Below are 18,371 nucleotides of genomic sequence, written 5' to 3'. Positions count from 1 at the left end.
GCATATCTCTTGTCAAAGACATCAATTTAACCAGGATATTACTGAAGGGAATATATGTGTGTGTGACATACAAATTGTACTCTATCTGTTAGCAGAGTATTCAGGGTACTTATGATGACTGCATTCATTTCATCATCTTCTGGTATTTTGTGAAAGGAGTGCTTCTTCTTTTTGGATATCCCTAATCCCCTCATTAAAGTGTTTGAAAAATGAGACAGCAGCTCAGGCAGAAGATTATCTGTACTGGGCATCACCTTCCAGGTTCCATCAGAACACATTATATACCCAAAAGTGGGGGGAGTACATCATTTAAAGGGCTAGTAGGGAGACAAAACATAACTGTTTAAAAGTGATTTTAGTGTTGAAGAATACTGACTCGATATTTTGGTTTGTTCCAAGGCCAAAACTATTTATTTGGCTTGTGAGACTAATATCTTTGAAATGACAGAAAAACTGGGATAAACAGAACACTCATTTCCTTTTAAAAACTTAAAGAAGTCCTAATCCCAAAGCATAGCATGTAATAAAACTTCAGAAACATTCTTTAAAAGTTCAGATTTGCTAATAAAAAAGGTGACTGTTCAAGAAATCCACTAAGAATCTCTGAGATGGCGGAGGGCTCTGGTGAAAAAGAAAATAATAATTTGATTAATGACAATTTTGATAATAAATGATATAGCAGCCCTCAGCAACTTACTTAAAAGGCACTTTTGAAGACTTCGCTGGATAACTGTATTTTGTATGCAAGCACAATACACATACTCTGCCTTCTCAGAAATCCATCCAAACAGGCCATCCACAGAGACTTCTGAATGCCAAACCATCCATTAAGCAGAATGCAAGCAGATGGACAGGCTACATTGTTTGCTGCTTATTCCAAAAACTGGGAAAATGAAATGTTTTCCCAGCACTATTTGACAAACAGCATTAAAAACAACAGTCCAACAATAAGGATGCAACCCTTCTTTCCTGTGACTACTGCTAATAAACAAGCACACACGCTTGTGCTAGTTATACAACTGTAGAAATCTTTAAGAGAATTATGCAGAAGAGTAGTTGACAATACCAACTGACAAACAATAAATTCTACTGGAACCCAGGGATGACACCAGGAAACAATTCCCCCTATATCAGAGCAAGAAATATTAAATATCTGCATTGTGCCTCTTTTTTCGCTAGTGAAGCTAATGCCAGCTCTCCCCCCCCCCCCCCAGGGGACAGATTGTTCCAGAAAATGGCATGTGGGAAATGCTTAAACGCATCTTCACTGCTGCCACCACTCAGATCAAAATCAAATCCACAACGTGCTGAAGATAACTGCTTCTAAGTTTTAACAAACAATTATTAACACATTTGGGAGATCAGGTTTGGATTTCCATGTCACGTCTGTTCTGGCCCTAAGACAGCACAGTGGTACCTCGGGTTAAGAACTTAATTCATTCTGGAGGTCTGTTCTAACCTGAAACTGTTCTTAACCTAAGGTAGCACTTTAGCTAATGGGGCCTCCCGCTGCCGCCGTGCAATTTCTGTTCTCATCCTGAAGCAAAGTTCTTAACCCGAGGTACTATTTCTGGGTTAGCGGAGTCTGTAACCTGAAGTGTCTGTAACCCGAGGTACCACTGTATTTGTCTGTTGTTATTACTGCTACATCACCCTTCATCCAAGAAGCTTAAGGAAATGTGCAGGAATGTCACCCTCTTTGAATATTACAACCCACCCTCTGTTTCTCCTGGCACTCTCTCTACTACCCCACGTTGCATCCTGATTGAATGCTCCTAAAGACATTACCCACACTTCCTTAATTTTGGTGTCATTAACCTAATGGTTTAAAAACAGGGCTGGGAACCTGCAAATTTCTGCATGGCTTCAAATAGTTTAAGCATCAGCTACAATTAGCTACATTGCTATGTATCTTAAATCTGTAAGCTAAGAAAAAAACATTTGCACAAACTGTAGCGTGACATTTGCTGTTTTCAGAAACATTATAAACAAAAACATGCATTAGCTTGTGGCTCTCTAGCAGCCTGTCTCGTTCCAAGCTGAACCCTCTGCATACCCAAGCCTAAAAATTTATTACAACACATTCTGCCAAAGTATCTTATTTACATAACAGAAAAATAAAATAAAAATAAACCCTTCATGCTTTCAAGTACCAGTGCTACTACTGCCAAGTGATCTGAAGAAAATAAAAATGAGCTTCTTATGATACTAAGTCAGGCTTCCTGGTCTAAGGGCATGCATTCCAGAGAATTTAAATTCTAGGCAAATGGAAGAAGAGAAGATTGCATGATACAGAATGTAGGGGGTGGACCAGAGAATTCAATACTGAGACATACCCTGTGGGTCTATCTAAGCCAGTATTCTCTGCTCTGCCTTCAGAGATGTTCTACAGGGCCTCAAGCAGAAGATTTCCCCATCAAACATGGCATCTGATCCTCGTTTTAACTAGAGATGCCACAGAATGAATGTTGTTTTCTACATGCAAAGCATGCACTCCAACGCTTAGCTATGGCCCCTCTGCCAAATTCAGTAGCTTCATATACGCTCAGATGTTCAATTTTCATTCAGAACCATCACACATGCAATTCAAAAATAGGGCCTGTGTCCTTTGTTTTGATTTCAGCAAAGAAGAATGTAGAGCTTTCTGGCTGTTTTGCTGAATGCTTATAAGGGACAGTTACAAGGCAACTTGCCAGTTTCAGCCTGCCAGGATAGGTTTAAAACCCCCAGCACCACGATGAACCTGCTGCAGATTCAATGCCCTGAAGAACCCAAGAACACACATAAATTGAGAAATGAACTCAACACTGTAGGGAAGAAATGGTTCAGTGCCACTGCTATACTTGAAAATTTTATAGTTAAAAAGGTCTTTCCAACCTTCAGAGGTCATCCAGCTTTCATACACAAAGCTGGTTTTGTGATGCAAAAATCCAATTAAGCTTCTGAGGTCAAACTACTCTAGCTAACACCTATCTTACAGTAAAGAACTGTAGTATCTTACATTTTAACCTAAAAGTAGTGTGAGAACCAACATTGTGCAAGAAGACTTTCATTCACCCAAGAGGACTTCTCTTTCTGCGGCCCCACTGCCCCCATCCTGCATCTGCTTTGGAGGATTCCCCAACCCCCCAGAGCAGAATGGGGTGGGTGGCCGTATAGGAAAAAAGAATGAATGGAGGCCCTGTTGCATGAGCAGAAGACCATCCTGCTATTGGGCGGACACCACTGGAGGTCACCCAAAATAACTAGTTTCAGTTCTCTATAACTTTCTCCTTGGTGAAGATGTTAATGGACCCATTTGGCACCTGTGCTGTTAACAATGACCGGTCATTTGTGGTGGTTTCATTCTGTTTAAAAGTATTTTACTTTCCAGAGCAGTGAATGATGAAGTTAATGGGATAATAATAATAATAATAATAATAATAATAATAATAATAATAAATTTTATTTATATCCCGCCCTCCCCAGCCGAAGCCGGGCTCAGGGCAGCTAACAACAATAAAACAGTACAAAAGTACACCACAAACAACTATAAAATCATTCATTATAAAATTAATTAAATTCAAGCCACTGGCCACCATTGGGCCAGAGCTCTGCGAAGATTGCCAAGGGAGGGAGTCAGGCTGTGCCCTGGCCAAAGGCCTGGCGGAACAGCTCTGTCTTGCAGGCCCTGCGGAAAGATGTCAAGTCCCGCAGGGCCCTAGTTTCTTGTGACAGAGTGTTCCACCAGGTCGGAGCCACAGCCGAAAAAGCCCTGGCTCTAGTTGAGGCCAGCCTAACTTCTCTGTGGCCTGGGACCTTCAAGATGTTTTTACTTGAAGACCGTAAGTTTCTCTGTGGGGCATACCAGGAGAGGCGGTCCCGTAGGTACGAGGGTCCTTGGCCATATAGGGCTTTAAAGGTTAAAACCAGCACCTTAAACCTGATCCTGTACTCCACCGGGAGCCAGTGCAGCTGGTATAGCACTGGGTGAATGTGATCTCACAGCGAAGACCCCGTAAGGAGTCTCGCTGCAGCATTCTGCACCGCTGGAGTTTCTGGGTCAGTCTTAAGGGCAGCCCCACGTAGAGCGAGTTACAATAATCCAGTCTGGAGGTGACCATCGCGTGGATCACAGTGGCTAGGTAAGGCGAGAGAGGTAAGGTGCCAACTGCTTAGCTTGGCGGAGATGGAAAAATGCTGCCTTTGTTATAGCTGCAATCTGCGCCTCCATGGAAAGGGAAGTGTCGAAGATTACACCCAAGCTCTTAACGGACAGTGCTGGCGCTAATTGCGCCCCCGCAAGAGATGGGAGTTGCCCCCCAAATCCCATATCGTCCCGTCCCAGCCACAGAACCTCTGTCTTCGAAGACCGGCTCCCACGTAACCATCCAGCCACAGCTTCCAAACATCTGGTCAGTGTGTCTGGGGCCGAGTCAGGATGGCCATCCTTCAACAGATAGAGTTGGGTGTCATCGGCATACTGATGGCAGCCCAGCCCAAAACTCTGGACAAGCTGGGCGAGGGGGCGCATAAAGATGTTGAAAAGCATCGGGGAGAGTATCACACCCTGAGGCACTCCACACACCAAGGAGTGGCGTGATGACAATTCCCCCCCAAACGCCACCCTCTGTACCCGACCAGAGAGAAATGAGCGCAGCCATTGAAGGACTGTGCCCTGGATCCCCACGTCGGCAAGGCGGTGGTCCAGAAGTTCGTGATCGGCCGTGTCAAAAGCTACTGACAGATCTAGAAGAATCAGCAGCCCCGACCCGCCTCGATCCAGCTGTCTACAAAGATCATCTGTTAAGGCAACCAGAGCCGTCTCGGTCCCATGACCAGCGCGGAAGCCAGACTGGAATGGATCCAGAGCCGATGTTTCATCCAGAAACCCACCAAGCTGTTCAGCAACCGCTCTCTCAATCACCTTACCCAGGAATGGAAGATTCAAAACCGGGCGGTAATTGGATAGACCTAAAGGATCTAATAAAGGACAAAACCTCTCCAAGCACACCGCTTAAGTTCTAACAACCATCACGGTTTTTTTGGTATGAATAAACATTGACTAGCCAAGGTTTCAATGCGAGCTGACGCAAAATCCATACAAAGAGAAGGCAGATGAACTGGGAGGTCATCAGAGCCATCCACCAAGTACTCCTCCATACAGTTTCATTCTTTTCAAATTGCGATGAGCAGGCGGTTAAAGCTTTACTTGATGAATTATACCCACAAAAGTCAACAACTGCTATAGTAAGTGAGGCTCTATTCTACATCTAAATTTGTTTCCAGTTTTCAAGCATGATTCACAAAGAACTTTCTATGACCTAGACATGAACCCTCTTTGCAGCCTTCTCTAAGGTATTAAAAAGATCCCCTCTCACAGATCAATTTAATACAGATCAATTTAATACACTTCAAAACAGTCTTCAGTTAACCCTATCAGATTGGTTGCTGTGATAATTATGTGGATCACTGAATGCTCAAAATGAAGAATATAAAAACAGTCCTGGGAGCTGGATTGGTCCTGCCAGGACTTTCTATTTGGCTCTGGGGACTGTCTCTGAGCCACCCCCCTCCTCAGGGGACACTCTACACAGGCTCTGCTCTGCACCCTCCTCAAACGCTTTCGTGTGGTTGCAATGTGTCCCTGAACTGTGATAATGTCTCTCGTTTGTGAAGACAGCACAGATCCAAAAATCAGAGCAGATTTGCTGGTCGAACCGCTGAGTCTGGTAACCACCAAGGACACAAAGGAATGGTTCCTCCCACAGGGCAATATGCAACCCAGGCCCTGGGGTTAAGCCAGGCATTTCTGCTTAAGAATTTTCTGGCAACATGATGAATCAAACAGGCACCAGCCCTACTCAGGCATTTGTTAACTGTGTCCATGGAAGAGGGATGCATGCATTAGCCCTAGTCCTCTGACCACAACCTTTTCACATTGAGTGGGAAGGTCCAAAGAGGGATATGAAGCATGTTCAGCTGAATGCTGGGAGGGCTATTATCACAATCAAGAGAATGCATATACAATCCTTCTTCAAACCTTCCCCTTCAATGTGAGGTGATCAGGAGAATAGGGGCAGGGCTCTTGGCCCCTCCTGGATAAAATTAACTAATACTCGGGTAAGAACGATGACCTACTACATCAATGTTCTCCAACCTGGTGCCCTCAAGATGTTTTGGATTCCAACTACTACCAACCCATCCATGGCCAATGGTTCATTAGTTCACTTTGTTTAATTTTCATACCACATTATCACATGAATATATCTATGCTGTGTACAGTGTAACAAAACCAATACAGAACAAAACAAAATCAATACAACAACTGGAGGACACTGTGGGCTACACTAGGTTATAGCAGGCTTTCTCCACCACCACCCCTTCAGAAACTGAAAAACAGCTAAGAGGAATGTATCATTCCATATGATATCCCAGTTCAGAGTTCAAATACATTTCTTGTAGCAGTCTTTCATGTCTCCATGTGATATGGCCAGAGACAGAGGGCAGCACTTTCCTGGTCATATCAGGAGACATGAACCTTCTCTTACTGCAGCTCCCTTTCCAAGGTTTCTCCTGTTTCAAAAATCACCATTCAGCATCCGCTTTAGGGGGATACAAAAGGTAGGTGAAGGGGGAAGGAACTGAAATCATGTTGGGTAATAATAGTGTCACATAGGAAGATTTTGCAAATATAGATTTCAGACAGCTAAGATTTTAAGTAGTACGTATCTGCACTTTACCCCACTATAAAGATTCTTCTTTTCCTGTTTTTATTTATTGGGGAGGGGTGTCACTTATATACTGTAGACAGCAATCATAGTCCAACAAAAATCCTGTCCGCCTCTGAAACACATGGGTCAGAAAACTCCTCAAAAGCAGGCAAAGTCCCCCCCCCCCCATCCATTCCCACCTGCTTTATTCCTCAGTCGCCTAACTGGTAAAAACCAAACCTAAGGCATCTGTTATTTTCAACTGTAACATTCCTTCCAATTTCAGCAAAGAGCTGAAAAGGAGCAGAGGGGTCTATCCAGGCAGGACAGCTGTAATGAAGAGAGTCCAGCTGCCAAATTTAAGACACTAGTGAAATTCAATGGCCAAATTCATAAGGGGGAAAAGATTCAAGCATAATAATGTTATAATAAATAAGGAAGCAATGTATGTTATTGTTCCACTGTCCCCCATTCACTTCAACTTTAAACTGGGAAAATGTTAAAGCATTAATACAGTTTAGAATCAGTCTGCATTCAAAGTTTGCAAATTCTAATTATGAACTTCCTATGCCCAAGCTAAAACAATGCAAACCTACAACATTACTCAGACAAAAATACAACTGAGTTTAATGGGAGTTGCACCCAGGCAAGCCTATATAAGATTGGATACCTCAGATTGTTGTCTCTGTTATCCACTGGTTTTCATAGTTCTCAGTTGGAAAAAAGGGTCAAAATACATTTTAAAATGTGTATTTAAATGGGATTTTTATTGCAGATTCTAGAAACAAGAAGATTTCACTCAGTATGGGTGAAAACATGTGTTTCTGCCTAGAGCAGTGGTTCCCAACTTTTTTTTTTGCCATGCCCCACCTAAGCATCTCTAAAATCCTGATCCCCCGCCCCGTGACATGTAATTCTTATTATTCAAAAAGTGAATTCTTATTCACATGGAGGAAGCCCAAAAGGCCATTAATAACTCATTCTTGAATTACCCCTCTTAAAAATCAAATTGCCCCCTGTGTGGCGTGTGCCCCACGTTGGGAACCACAGGTTTAGAACTTGTATTCAAAGCCACTTTCGACCATTATTTCACTTTAACTACTGAAGACTCAATCTTCTTTCCCCAATATGAATTCATGTATATATGAGCATCCTTGCAAAGCCAGTGCTCATCCAGAAAAGCAAATGGATTACTCTGGTGTATTCTCACCTTGGACAACAACAGAATAGCCATTAGCCATCCTAATTGAACAGAGGTGAAAGCATCCATGAATGTCTCAATGAAATGAATGGAAGATATGCACAAGTAGTGCTTGGTAACTTAGGTCAGCTTCTCCCAGTCGTGGTTCAGTAGTATGGCAACAACTGGAAGCCCAGGAACTTCTCTTGGAAAAGGCACAACACTCAGACTAATTCTACAATGGTTCTGGTATGTCCTTGGTATTGACACAGCTGATGTGCCCTGCATATGAGTAGTGTAGAAATCAGGTGCAACTGAGACACACATTGTATCCAAGGATGAAGGCGAAGCAGTGCACATCCCCAAAATACCCAGCAAACATGGCATTAACAATAGGAAATGCATTCTTCACCCTTGTGTAGCCCAAATATTTTGGAATTAAATCTAAAGCTTTTTAAAAACTGTTTGACAAGACACATTTTAAAGTCTCATACAAAAAGTTAACAGTACGGCTGCAGTTAGCGCAAACGTAGATCAGAAAGGAAATGAACACTTGTAACTCAAAGCATCTGCTCATAAAGGGCAGAAAAATTCAGCAAGGGATTTCGTCTGGAAGAAGATGGCTTTGAAGCATTCATCCGGGTGAATGCAATGACAAAGCATCCTGTCTGTGGTCTGCTGAAAAATGCCAGCGGTGTTAAGGGTAATCAAACTGGCCCAAGAGCCAAATCGCCTTCCATGACATTACAGGCTGAATACAAAAGAGCGGCAACTTCCCATTCACCTAGAGCACAACTGGTTGCGCTGATTTCCAGAAGGTAAGAAACAGGGATTGACAGTCTCACTTTACAAGGGGTCAGGCCAGACTCTCGCAAAGTGAGAAAAGCCCAAACCTGCAACTCCAAGGGGGAAGGAGGTTTGATCCTCGCACCCTCCCTAAGTTCTGCCATTTGCTTCATCTCCATGCTTGCTTGATGCAAGCAGAGAACTCAAATGACCTTCCATGTCCCCTGCCCTCTCTGGCTCTGAGCTGGAAGGCGTGGGGGTAAAGGCACATCAGCTTATCTCTGTGCCTGTTGGTCAGTCGGAGTGGAGCTCTGAATGGCTGGGAAGAGCAGAGACAGAGAAGGTTGGAATGCCTCCACTGCCCCTCAGTGACCCCGAGGTGGAGGACAGCAGAAGTGTGCTGATTTGTCCATGACGCAGTACAAGATACAGCATGAGGTATGCATCAAGTCTTCTCCCCCTGGAGCAAGTGAATGCCCCAATTATCAGAAATGTTTGCTTGCCCATCCAGAATCTGTCAGTCCCTGGTTAGATAACTGGTGATCAACTGCTAGATGGAGTCCTATTCCACACTGATTTTGTTTGGAAAAGGTCAAATTGCCAAGAATTAATCTACAAGGCAGTGAAGACAGCAACTTTCTATATGGTAGCATTTGCTCAGCATGTCACAGTGCCATTAGAGATTCTGTGAATACTTCAGGAAGACAGTGGTGCTTGCATCCCACCTTTTTTGTACTGCCACCGTTGGTCCACAATTGCTAGTCATCTGAGCTCACCATCTATTCATAGCTAACACCCTGTGGAGACCCTTTTACTATCCATCATCTGTGGATGCATGTGGTAACAGTATGGCTCTACCCAAAGAACAAGAGAACAATGATGAAAATAAGTATCTAAAAATGCACAAAAACCATCTGCAGCATTCATAATTCTCCCTCCTTCGGGGGGGGGGGTTGACGGGAAAGATTCAGGACTCTATTTGCAGCACAAATTGCTTTCTTCCTGGTCATTTGATAAAAATTGAAAATGTATGAATTAATTCTATTAGAGACAGCCAGCCCCCTGCATGAACCACGATTTTTCTTTTTCTTCTTTTGTGTCCATCAATAAAAGCTTGTTTTAAGAAATCTCAGTGATAGGTTTCTACTACTAGAACACAAGTAAAACCAGAAAAGCTGAAGTGGAAGTGAAAAGGTGAGCGTAGGAAGAGCGAACATGACATCTGAGCATAGACCAATATATTTTGGATACTTTGCGCTTATAAATCTATTTGTACATAGATGCACATAAACAAGCACACCTAAAAATAAATTATCTCTGGGGGTTTTTTTGAGGGGAGCACTAAAATGCTTAATAAATTTTAATCCATTGAAACCTTAGTGTTACCGTAATACCTCCGCGAACGTTCACCTTGTCTAGCGTCCATTCCGGTGAACGTCCACGGCAAACCTGGAAGTACCAGAACAGGTTACTTCCAGGTTTGCCGCTTGCGCATGCGCAGAAGGGCAAACCCCTCCGCGCACGTGCACAGACGCGACACTTTGCCCTGCATCCTTTTCAGCTAGCGGCCAGGGCTCCAGAACAGATCCCAGCCGCAAAACGAGGTACGACTGTATATGTGTAGTATGAGGTGTGAGGCTCATGAAACACAGCACTGAAAGTTCATTGATGCGAGCCTTTGTGAGCATGATGTGTTTGGAAGCCAAAGCTCTTGTTGAGTATCATCTTTGCTGGTGTAATTGCCAGAGCTGTGAATCAGGCAAAGCCTTTTCTCCTTCTCCCTTAAGAGACCAGACGTGCTCAAGCAGCCATTCCAGAGTTTAGCAAGCCTCCTGCTATCTGATCAAACTGTCAGCTAGCTGACAAGCAAAGTGGGATGCTTCTATGAAATTCTGGTCTCCAGGAAAATATCTTCCAGCTTCACGATTGCCATTTCCAGAACTGAGAACCAATGCCTCAGCAGTCTGAAATGTGTTCTCCGAGAAACCTTTTCTCCTTAGCCTTTTCTACCACAGCTCTTTCCTTCTCATTCATTCACACTTAAGACATTTTATGCTCTCCCAACATCAGAAGGTGGGTCTAGTTGGTGTAGCCAGCCAATGTTGATTCAATGTGCTGTTTCCGAGCGTGGTTTATGTTCCCTGGCCAAAATAATTCGCAATTTGCTTTGGTTAAGAATGTAAGATGAGCCTGCTGATTCAGACCAATGGCACATGTAGTCCAGCAACCTGATCTCACAGTGGCTGAGCAGATGCCTGTTGGAAGCTTGCAAGCTGGCCATGAGCGCAACAGCACTCTGCCCATCTGTGATGCTCAGCAACTGAGACTCAGAGGCATAATGCTCCTGACAGTGGAGGTGGAGCATAGCCATCATGGCTAGCAGCCACTGGTCGCCTTATCCTCATGAATTTGTCCAATTCCTTTAAAACCATCCAAGTTGGTAGCCATCACTGCCTCCTGTGGGAGCAAGTTCCACAGTTTAACAATGTGCTGTATGAAAAAGTACTTTCTGTTATCTGCTCTGAATCTTCCTACATACATTCAGCTTCATTGGACGAGCTCTGTGTCATTTGGTGTCAAATATCAAGAACAACAAAATGTCAGACGTGCGAAGATTTTTCAGTTACTAGAACAGGTGCGGGCAACGCAAGCACCTGCACTTTGTGAATCTTCTGGTGAAAAAACCGATATATAATTCTGACCCAATCCTTCCCAACAGACCCAATGTTGGTTCCTTTTTGAACAATGCACTTTCATTCCTCGCTATATGTAGTAATTAGTTCTGGGACTGTGAATTTCACTCTCAGAAATTTGCTTCCCTGTAAATTGAAGTGCCCATGTACTGTAACTGTGAAAAGTGTGTCAGACAATGACCTGGGAGACTAGGGTTTGAATCCTCACCCAGCCATGAAGATCACTGGGTAACCTTGGGCCAGTCACTGTCTTTCAGTCTAACCTACCTCACAGGGTTGTTGTTGTTTTTTAAGGATAAAATGGAGAGGAGAGAACCATGTACACCTTGAGCTCCTTGGAGGACAAGGAGGTCTATAAATGCAATAAATGAATGCATAATCCCTTCATTGTTAACTATTCCACTGGCCTACATTGGTCTTCGCAACCTTGAGTACCCTGGTGTTGCTGAACTACAGCTGCCATCATCCCTAACTGTTGATCTAAGGTTAAGGAAGTTAGGAGCTGAATACAAAACATCTCCCTCCTGAGGGATTTGCCTTTAGATCCTTGTATTCATTGTGCTTAGGTAACCTTAAACATTCCTTAGGTAAAATTCTAAGAACCCTTGTATCAAAGCAAAGGAAAACGGAGTCATTCATTGAGGATCTGGGCACAGACTGCTATTAGTCAGTTTCGATGTCCCTAAAGTCCCATATGGCTGTAGAATGTATGAACCTATACGGGAAGTGAAGCAAATTACTGGTCAGGGAAAAAATGCATGGGGACAAGCAACTCATCCATAAAAGGCCAGAGCAAATGTACAGTATTCTTGCTTCTCACTGCTCTCATTAAAAACTGATCAGTTTCATTTGCGATGCAGTACTTTCATTCACCTGTCATGCTACAGTGAAGACTGATATGCATACATATTTTTTGCATAATGCTGCTACAACATTTCACATTACACTAGTTAATACTAGTGTTTTGACATTTATAAAGCATCGACTGGGAGCTAAAAGAGGAAGTGCTGGACTAGCCAGTGTAGAAAAATTAGCCCTGAAATTAAATAAAGAATGAACCAGGTAGGATCAAAATTATTCCCAAAATCAAAGTTTAAAAATAATTAAGAGCAGCCTGTTAAAATATATCCTAAACTCAATTTCATGAGGCAAGCTTTTCTAACTAGTTCAACATCCTGCTGCACTCCCAAAGGACATTTAGTTACTAAATATGATGAGGAACAGACACACAGCAGTCCTATATTGGGTCGATCAAGGGTATACCTGAAAGTACAGTGGTACCTCTGGTTACAAACTTAATTCGTTCCGGAGGCCCGTTCTTAACCTGAAACCGTTCTTAACCTGAGGTACCACTTTCCTTATGGGGCCTCCCGCTGCCGCCGCCATGTGATTTCCATTCTCATCCTGGGGCAAAGTTCTTAACCTGAGGTACTACTTCCGGGTTAGCGGAGTTTGTAACCCAAAGTGTTTGTAACCCGAAGCATTTGTAACCCAAGTTACCACTGTAACTTGAACTCTAAACCAGAGTCATAGCCAACATTATATTAAGCATAATTTGATACAATTACAAATCTAATGATTCCTTAAGACTTCTTATTGGACAAACTATGAGGTTGCTAGCTAACAGTTAAAATAAAAAAGCATTGGTTCAGTTCAGACAAAATGTGAAACTGTGGCTTGGCACTATGTGAACCCCCACCCCGCTGCAGCTCCCATGCTCTGATTCAATTACATACTATCTCTTTAGCATAAACCATAGGTTTTTTCCAGTATACCAAAACCTACAAACTATGGTTTCTGTTTCCCATCAAAACCAGTGTTGCAAACTAACTTCAAACTACAGTTTGTGATCCTATTTGCAGGACAAATTTGCAGGAAAGATGTAACTAACTGAACCAGAGTATGCCTTCATGTTGACACCAAAGCTATTATGCCAAATGTGGGAGGAAGAGTGGAGAGTTTTGCTTCCTAGTTATAGTTCCCTGCAATCCCATAATGAACTGTTCACATTTTATTTTATTTTCTTTCTTTTCTTGGGCACACTAGTATAGGTAAACAATGATGGGGAAAAGGGAGAAAATGAGTATTTTAATACCCGTTCCATTTGTAATTTGTTCATCTCCTAAGATGTAATTTACTTTTTTTAAAAAATGCAAATGAAATAATCGCTTTACTTACGATAATCTCTGTGAATTTCATCTATTTCTTTCTCTGTCTGTTTTTTGGTAAATGTCATACTCTGCAACAGTAGAACAAACATTTCTTTTTAATGAAGGATGAAGGATATAAAGCCACACACCCCAAAATAATCAAGACACAATTATCTAAAAGGGAAGTTTTTATATTCTCCTCACACAACCCTCCCCTCCCCTGACAGCTGTAGTTTAGCACTCTTTCTATACACTCTCGATTGCATTTAACGTGTGCTAGTCTACCTAAAGGGAGATCCTTTTCTCTACAGGGTCAAATTCAAGGTGCTAGCACTAGTGCATAAATCTTTAAATGGCCTGGGACCCAAGTACCTAAAAGAGCACCTTCCTCAATACCAACCATCTCACATCCTATAATTGGCAGGTGAGGCCTTGTTGGTGGTGCCATCACCAGAGGATGCTCAGTTGGTGCTGACTCATGACGGGGTCTTTTCAGTGGTGGTTCCCCAATTGTGCCTGGCCCTCCCTACTGAGGCGCGCCAGTCTCCATCATTATTAACTACATCTCATAGATGTGTAGAGTTGGAAGGGATCCCAAGAATCATCTAGTACAGTCCCCTGCAATGCAGGGGGTACACATATGGTACATCCTCAGTTGTGGTTTGAAAAGCTCATTGTGGGATTTTCATCACATGAAGTGACACATGCTCATTTCTTGTCACTAAGCCTCAGTCAAAGTTTATCAACTTACGCCTCTTCTAGGTTTACTGGATTCCAGTTGTGTTCGAGTCTTCTCATTTTTTTCCAGCTCTCCTACAATTTCAGCAACTGTGGAAATAAACGATTGCCGTAAGCAGAAGCCTAACATCACGGGGGCGCCTCTTATATCAAGGCACAAAATGTTTCTGAGAGTATATTCTTTGTAAGAACTGAAACATGCTAGTCTGAAGTGAACACACATTTTCACCTATAATGAAGCTTTTTCTAAGAGACGGGGAGTACGAGAGAATGGAGGAAGGTGCAGTTCACCTGCTTGTGAAAAGTAAGACCTGAATAGGGGAATAAAGACTGCATCCTTGTTGAAAGGGGTAGGAAACTTCAGTAACCACATGCTAGCTGCCAGAAGGATCTCAGAATTAGGACAGATTTCTCATGCCATTCTGAGCAAGCTCTAAGAGGCTTCTCAGGAAATCCTTGACTGTTAATGTATCTGAGTATTAGGCAGTATTTTCAAAAGCAGCAATAGTTTCCCAATAAAGGAGATCACAGAGCGAAGGAGAAAGGTAAATGAAAGAGGAAAAAGGCAAGAGGTTCTTCTTTGTGACTGGCTGCCGTAACAGCCCCTGATTCTGCAACAGTAGCCCATCTCCTGTCCAACAAACACTGCTCGTTTTCTGCTCCTTGTGTTTCCTTCCCAGAATCTATCCACCCCAGACCTATAAGCAACAAAGACAAATCAAGGACTAGAAGACCTCAACAGGAGACTGTGCTAAGAGAGTTCTGAATGTCACTACAACAAGGTCCATAGATCTCCAAGTGACTGTTACATCTCTCATGTGTCAACTCCCAACTGCTGCTACTATATTATTATTATTATTATTATTATTATTATTATTATTATTATTATTATTGGATTTTGCAGGAATGACCAAAAAAACAGAGTTCTTATTTCTCTCTCTCTCTTTGGGGAACATTTTTGGTATACTACAGCTTCTGGAATGCCTAACCAGCATTCCTCTACTCACCACCCGTGTGAAAAATTAGGGCTATGAGCATTAATAGTCACTGCTGTCAGTACTAGCAGGCAAACATTTCTTCAGCGCTAACAGAGCTGAAGCCATATAAAAATAAATGTATACATGTGCCTGAACAACATATGTAGGTGGATAATGACTGAGTCTTCATGCATCAATATTTTCTACTATTCAACAGAACAGAACATCTCTAATTAGAACTGAAATAAAAATTGTTGGCAGGTGGTGGAGGTTAGAGATTAAGATCCTAGACTCTGAATCCCCGACTTGTAATCAAACTCCCAAGACAACAGCTTTGGGCAAATCACTCTCCATTTTGGTGCCCTTTTTTGTGAAACAGAAATATAATTGACCTATTTTACAGACCTGTGAGATCAAATGGACCAAGCATGGGAAAGAGGGTCCTTGGTAGCATTCTTGCCTGTTAGTGCCACCAAGAATTATTTTATTTTATTGTTGTTGTTTTTTATTTCTGGTCTTGGAAATCCAAATGGCTGGCAAAAACAAAACAGCATGACAATTTACAGCATGCTATAAAATGAGAGTTTTCTGGCATCACAAATGGATTGTATTTTTGCTTGCAATCGACATGTTTGTTGATTTTAAGTCAGTCCTGCGTAGAGATCATTAATTTAGAGCCTATGGATTTTTCTCACGGGAAAACGAAACTCAAACCTTACTTCCATCAGGAATCCGATACCTTCTTAAAGAAGCTGCTCTATAAATAGATATCTAAGAAATAAGCCAAACGTGACTCAAACCTCTCCTGATTTGTAGAAAAATCCAGACTAGATTGAGCAGTTTAGGGAGTACGATAGGGCCTACAGATGTTGTTGGATTCCAACACTCCCCAGCCTTGGCCAACATGTCTAAACATCAGAGGTGGTGGGAGCTGTAATGCAACATCTGGAGGGCCACAGTTTTGCCATTCCTGGACTAGAGTCAGAAACCCATTGCTTCTAATCACAATAGCCTGAGTTGTATGCAACATTAAAATATGTTTTAATGCTACATATATGAGCTCACACATGCCTGTCTCCAATCTCTTCCTCCAGTGTGGCTGCCAGGAAACTGGAAGTTTTTGCTTCAATTTTCAATAAACCCCAGTTAAGAGGTTTGTTCGAACCATAAACTGTGTCTAATCTTAACTATGGTTTCAGGCAATTGAGCAAAACCACCATCTGAAATTGGTTTGTTTCCCCAAACCATAATCATCACCCCATGGAAAAACTGTGACCAAAAGGAACCAGGCAAGTAAATGTAGGTGACTAGAGAGAACATGGTAGATGCTTATAAAATTATGTATGATTTGGAAAAACCAAATTCTGAGCCATATTGCATGTCATGCTTCTCGTCGTTTTACTCGCGTCATTAAAAGTAAAAGTGTTGCTGGAAGATGAAATTTTGGGGAATTATATTTTAAATGGCCTAGAACGTGTTAACTGTATAAGAAAATTAAAAATTGGTCTGTGGTTTGACATTTTCATTGAGTTACTCTAGTACATCCAGGTTTGAAGGCATCATGCCTCTGAATGCCAGTCGCTGGGGAACATGAGTGTGTGGGCAGGCACTGCACTTGTGTCCTGCTTGTGGACTTCCTGCCAGCATCTGATTGGCCACAGTGGGAAACAGAACACTGGAGAAGGACCCTTGATGTGATCCAGCAGGGTTTCTCTAACGTTAACCACTATCATTCATTTTTCTGTGGAAAAAACAACTGTATTTCTCTAGTTCTTGCAGCAACAAAAGTCAAATCAAAACACTCAGAACAGACACTTCTGTTGTTGCCTACGACTACTGGAACCAGCGCAAGCACGTTTTAAGAGGTAAGCTGTCATGTTGTCTTCCCCTAGACAAATATTTGTGCCCTCAAGTTGTATTTTCGAATTGTAACTCTAGAGGTCATTTTGACCTTTAGCAGAAAAGATTTCCTAGCTTTCTGTTAAAATGGGACAAGTAGAACTGAATCAGAGATTCCTCTCCTAAGTTCTATTCAGAGTTTGTTTGTTTTTTTACTTTTAAAGTGTGTTGTGCAACTATGTGAGAATCGACATCGTCATTATTTAGATTTTGTACATTTTACTGAGTGGGTTACCACCATTACGCTCAAGAAAATGGGGGGGTTCCTCAAAATTTATATATCAGATGTGAAAGACCAGGGGAAAGAGGTGAGTATGTGTATTATACCTTGAGTTTTATAATACACACAGGTCTCACATGACGTTTGGGTACCAATTTCTTGTGTTTGGATAAGTGAATTTTCGTATAGCGAGTGTTTGGATAGTGTAGCCTGCGTGTATAGAGTTGATTGGCTAGAAGCAAACAATTTACAGCACCCATAGCTAAAATAGCGCAAGACGGAATGGGATGACCACATGCATTGCCACCACCACCCTGGATGAACAAGGACAAACACCAACAATAATTAAGTCTCTAAGGCTGACTTCACTCTATAAACACACAAATAAGTTATCTGAAGTCGCATCCATGTAGCAGCTGTGCAGTGTGTGTGGAGGCCATAGAAATTAACTACCATGATACCACTGAGAATATTTCTGCCAGGGTTACAGGGGAATCCCAACGCCATGCGGAAAGCAACCACTGGACACAAATAGCTACCTTGCGCTGAGCTGACCTCATGCCAATGAAAATTCAAATGGCCTTTCAGCAGAGTGCGAAAAGAGTCCAAGACCAAATATGTCCAAAGAGAAATCTGGAATAGGCATGCTTGAGTGTTTTGTTCTCAAATAAATAAAATGGTAGGTAAACAAGCTGTCAGAAAGAGGCATACTTTATGAAAATGTTGGCAGTTTTCAAGGAAAACCATTATGTGAAATCCAGCTTCCTACCTGATTTGGGATTTAAAGAATCGCACTCTGAATTATACATGTGCACAAACTCCTGGTGCCTTTTAATAAGCTGTTGTTTCGTTCCCTGAGTGGACAGTCCAAGTTCTTTCAGCCTTCTTCTCAGATCACGATCAGACAGTAAACTGTACACCACTTTAGACAGTAGCTTTCTTTTTTGTCCAGAGCTGAAATAATTTTTAAAAATGGGAGGGAATCAATAAAGTTTTTCCGGTCACGCACTTCAACAAATGTATGCGTTTTTCCCTA

General features: G+C 42.2%; 1 protein-coding gene across 2 annotated transcripts in view; it reads right to left on the bottom strand.

The window, feature by feature from the left end:
- RAD18 (RAD18 E3 ubiquitin protein ligase) overlaps nt 1-18,371 on the bottom strand; it is a 104,946-nt gene that overhangs the window by 51,812 nt on the left and 34,763 nt on the right. For both annotated transcript variants that reach the window (XM_083724613.1, XM_083724614.1), the window contains exons 7-9: nt 18,105-18,289; nt 14,253-14,329; nt 13,530-13,590 (exon numbers count right to left, since the gene is read on the bottom strand). In XM_083724613.1, coding sequence (XP_083580739.1) covers nt 13,530-13,590; nt 14,253-14,329; nt 18,105-18,289 — 323 coding nt within the window. The remainder of the gene's footprint in view (nt 1-13,529; nt 13,591-14,252; nt 14,330-18,104; nt 18,290-18,371) is intronic.

The sequence above is a fragment of the Podarcis gaigeae genome (assembly GCF_964106915.1).
Source record: "Podarcis gaigeae genome assembly, chromosome: 2".
Taxonomy (NCBI): domain Eukaryota; kingdom Metazoa; phylum Chordata; class Lepidosauria; order Squamata; family Lacertidae; genus Podarcis; species Podarcis gaigeae.
This window is presented reverse-complemented; position numbering and strand designations above follow the sequence as displayed.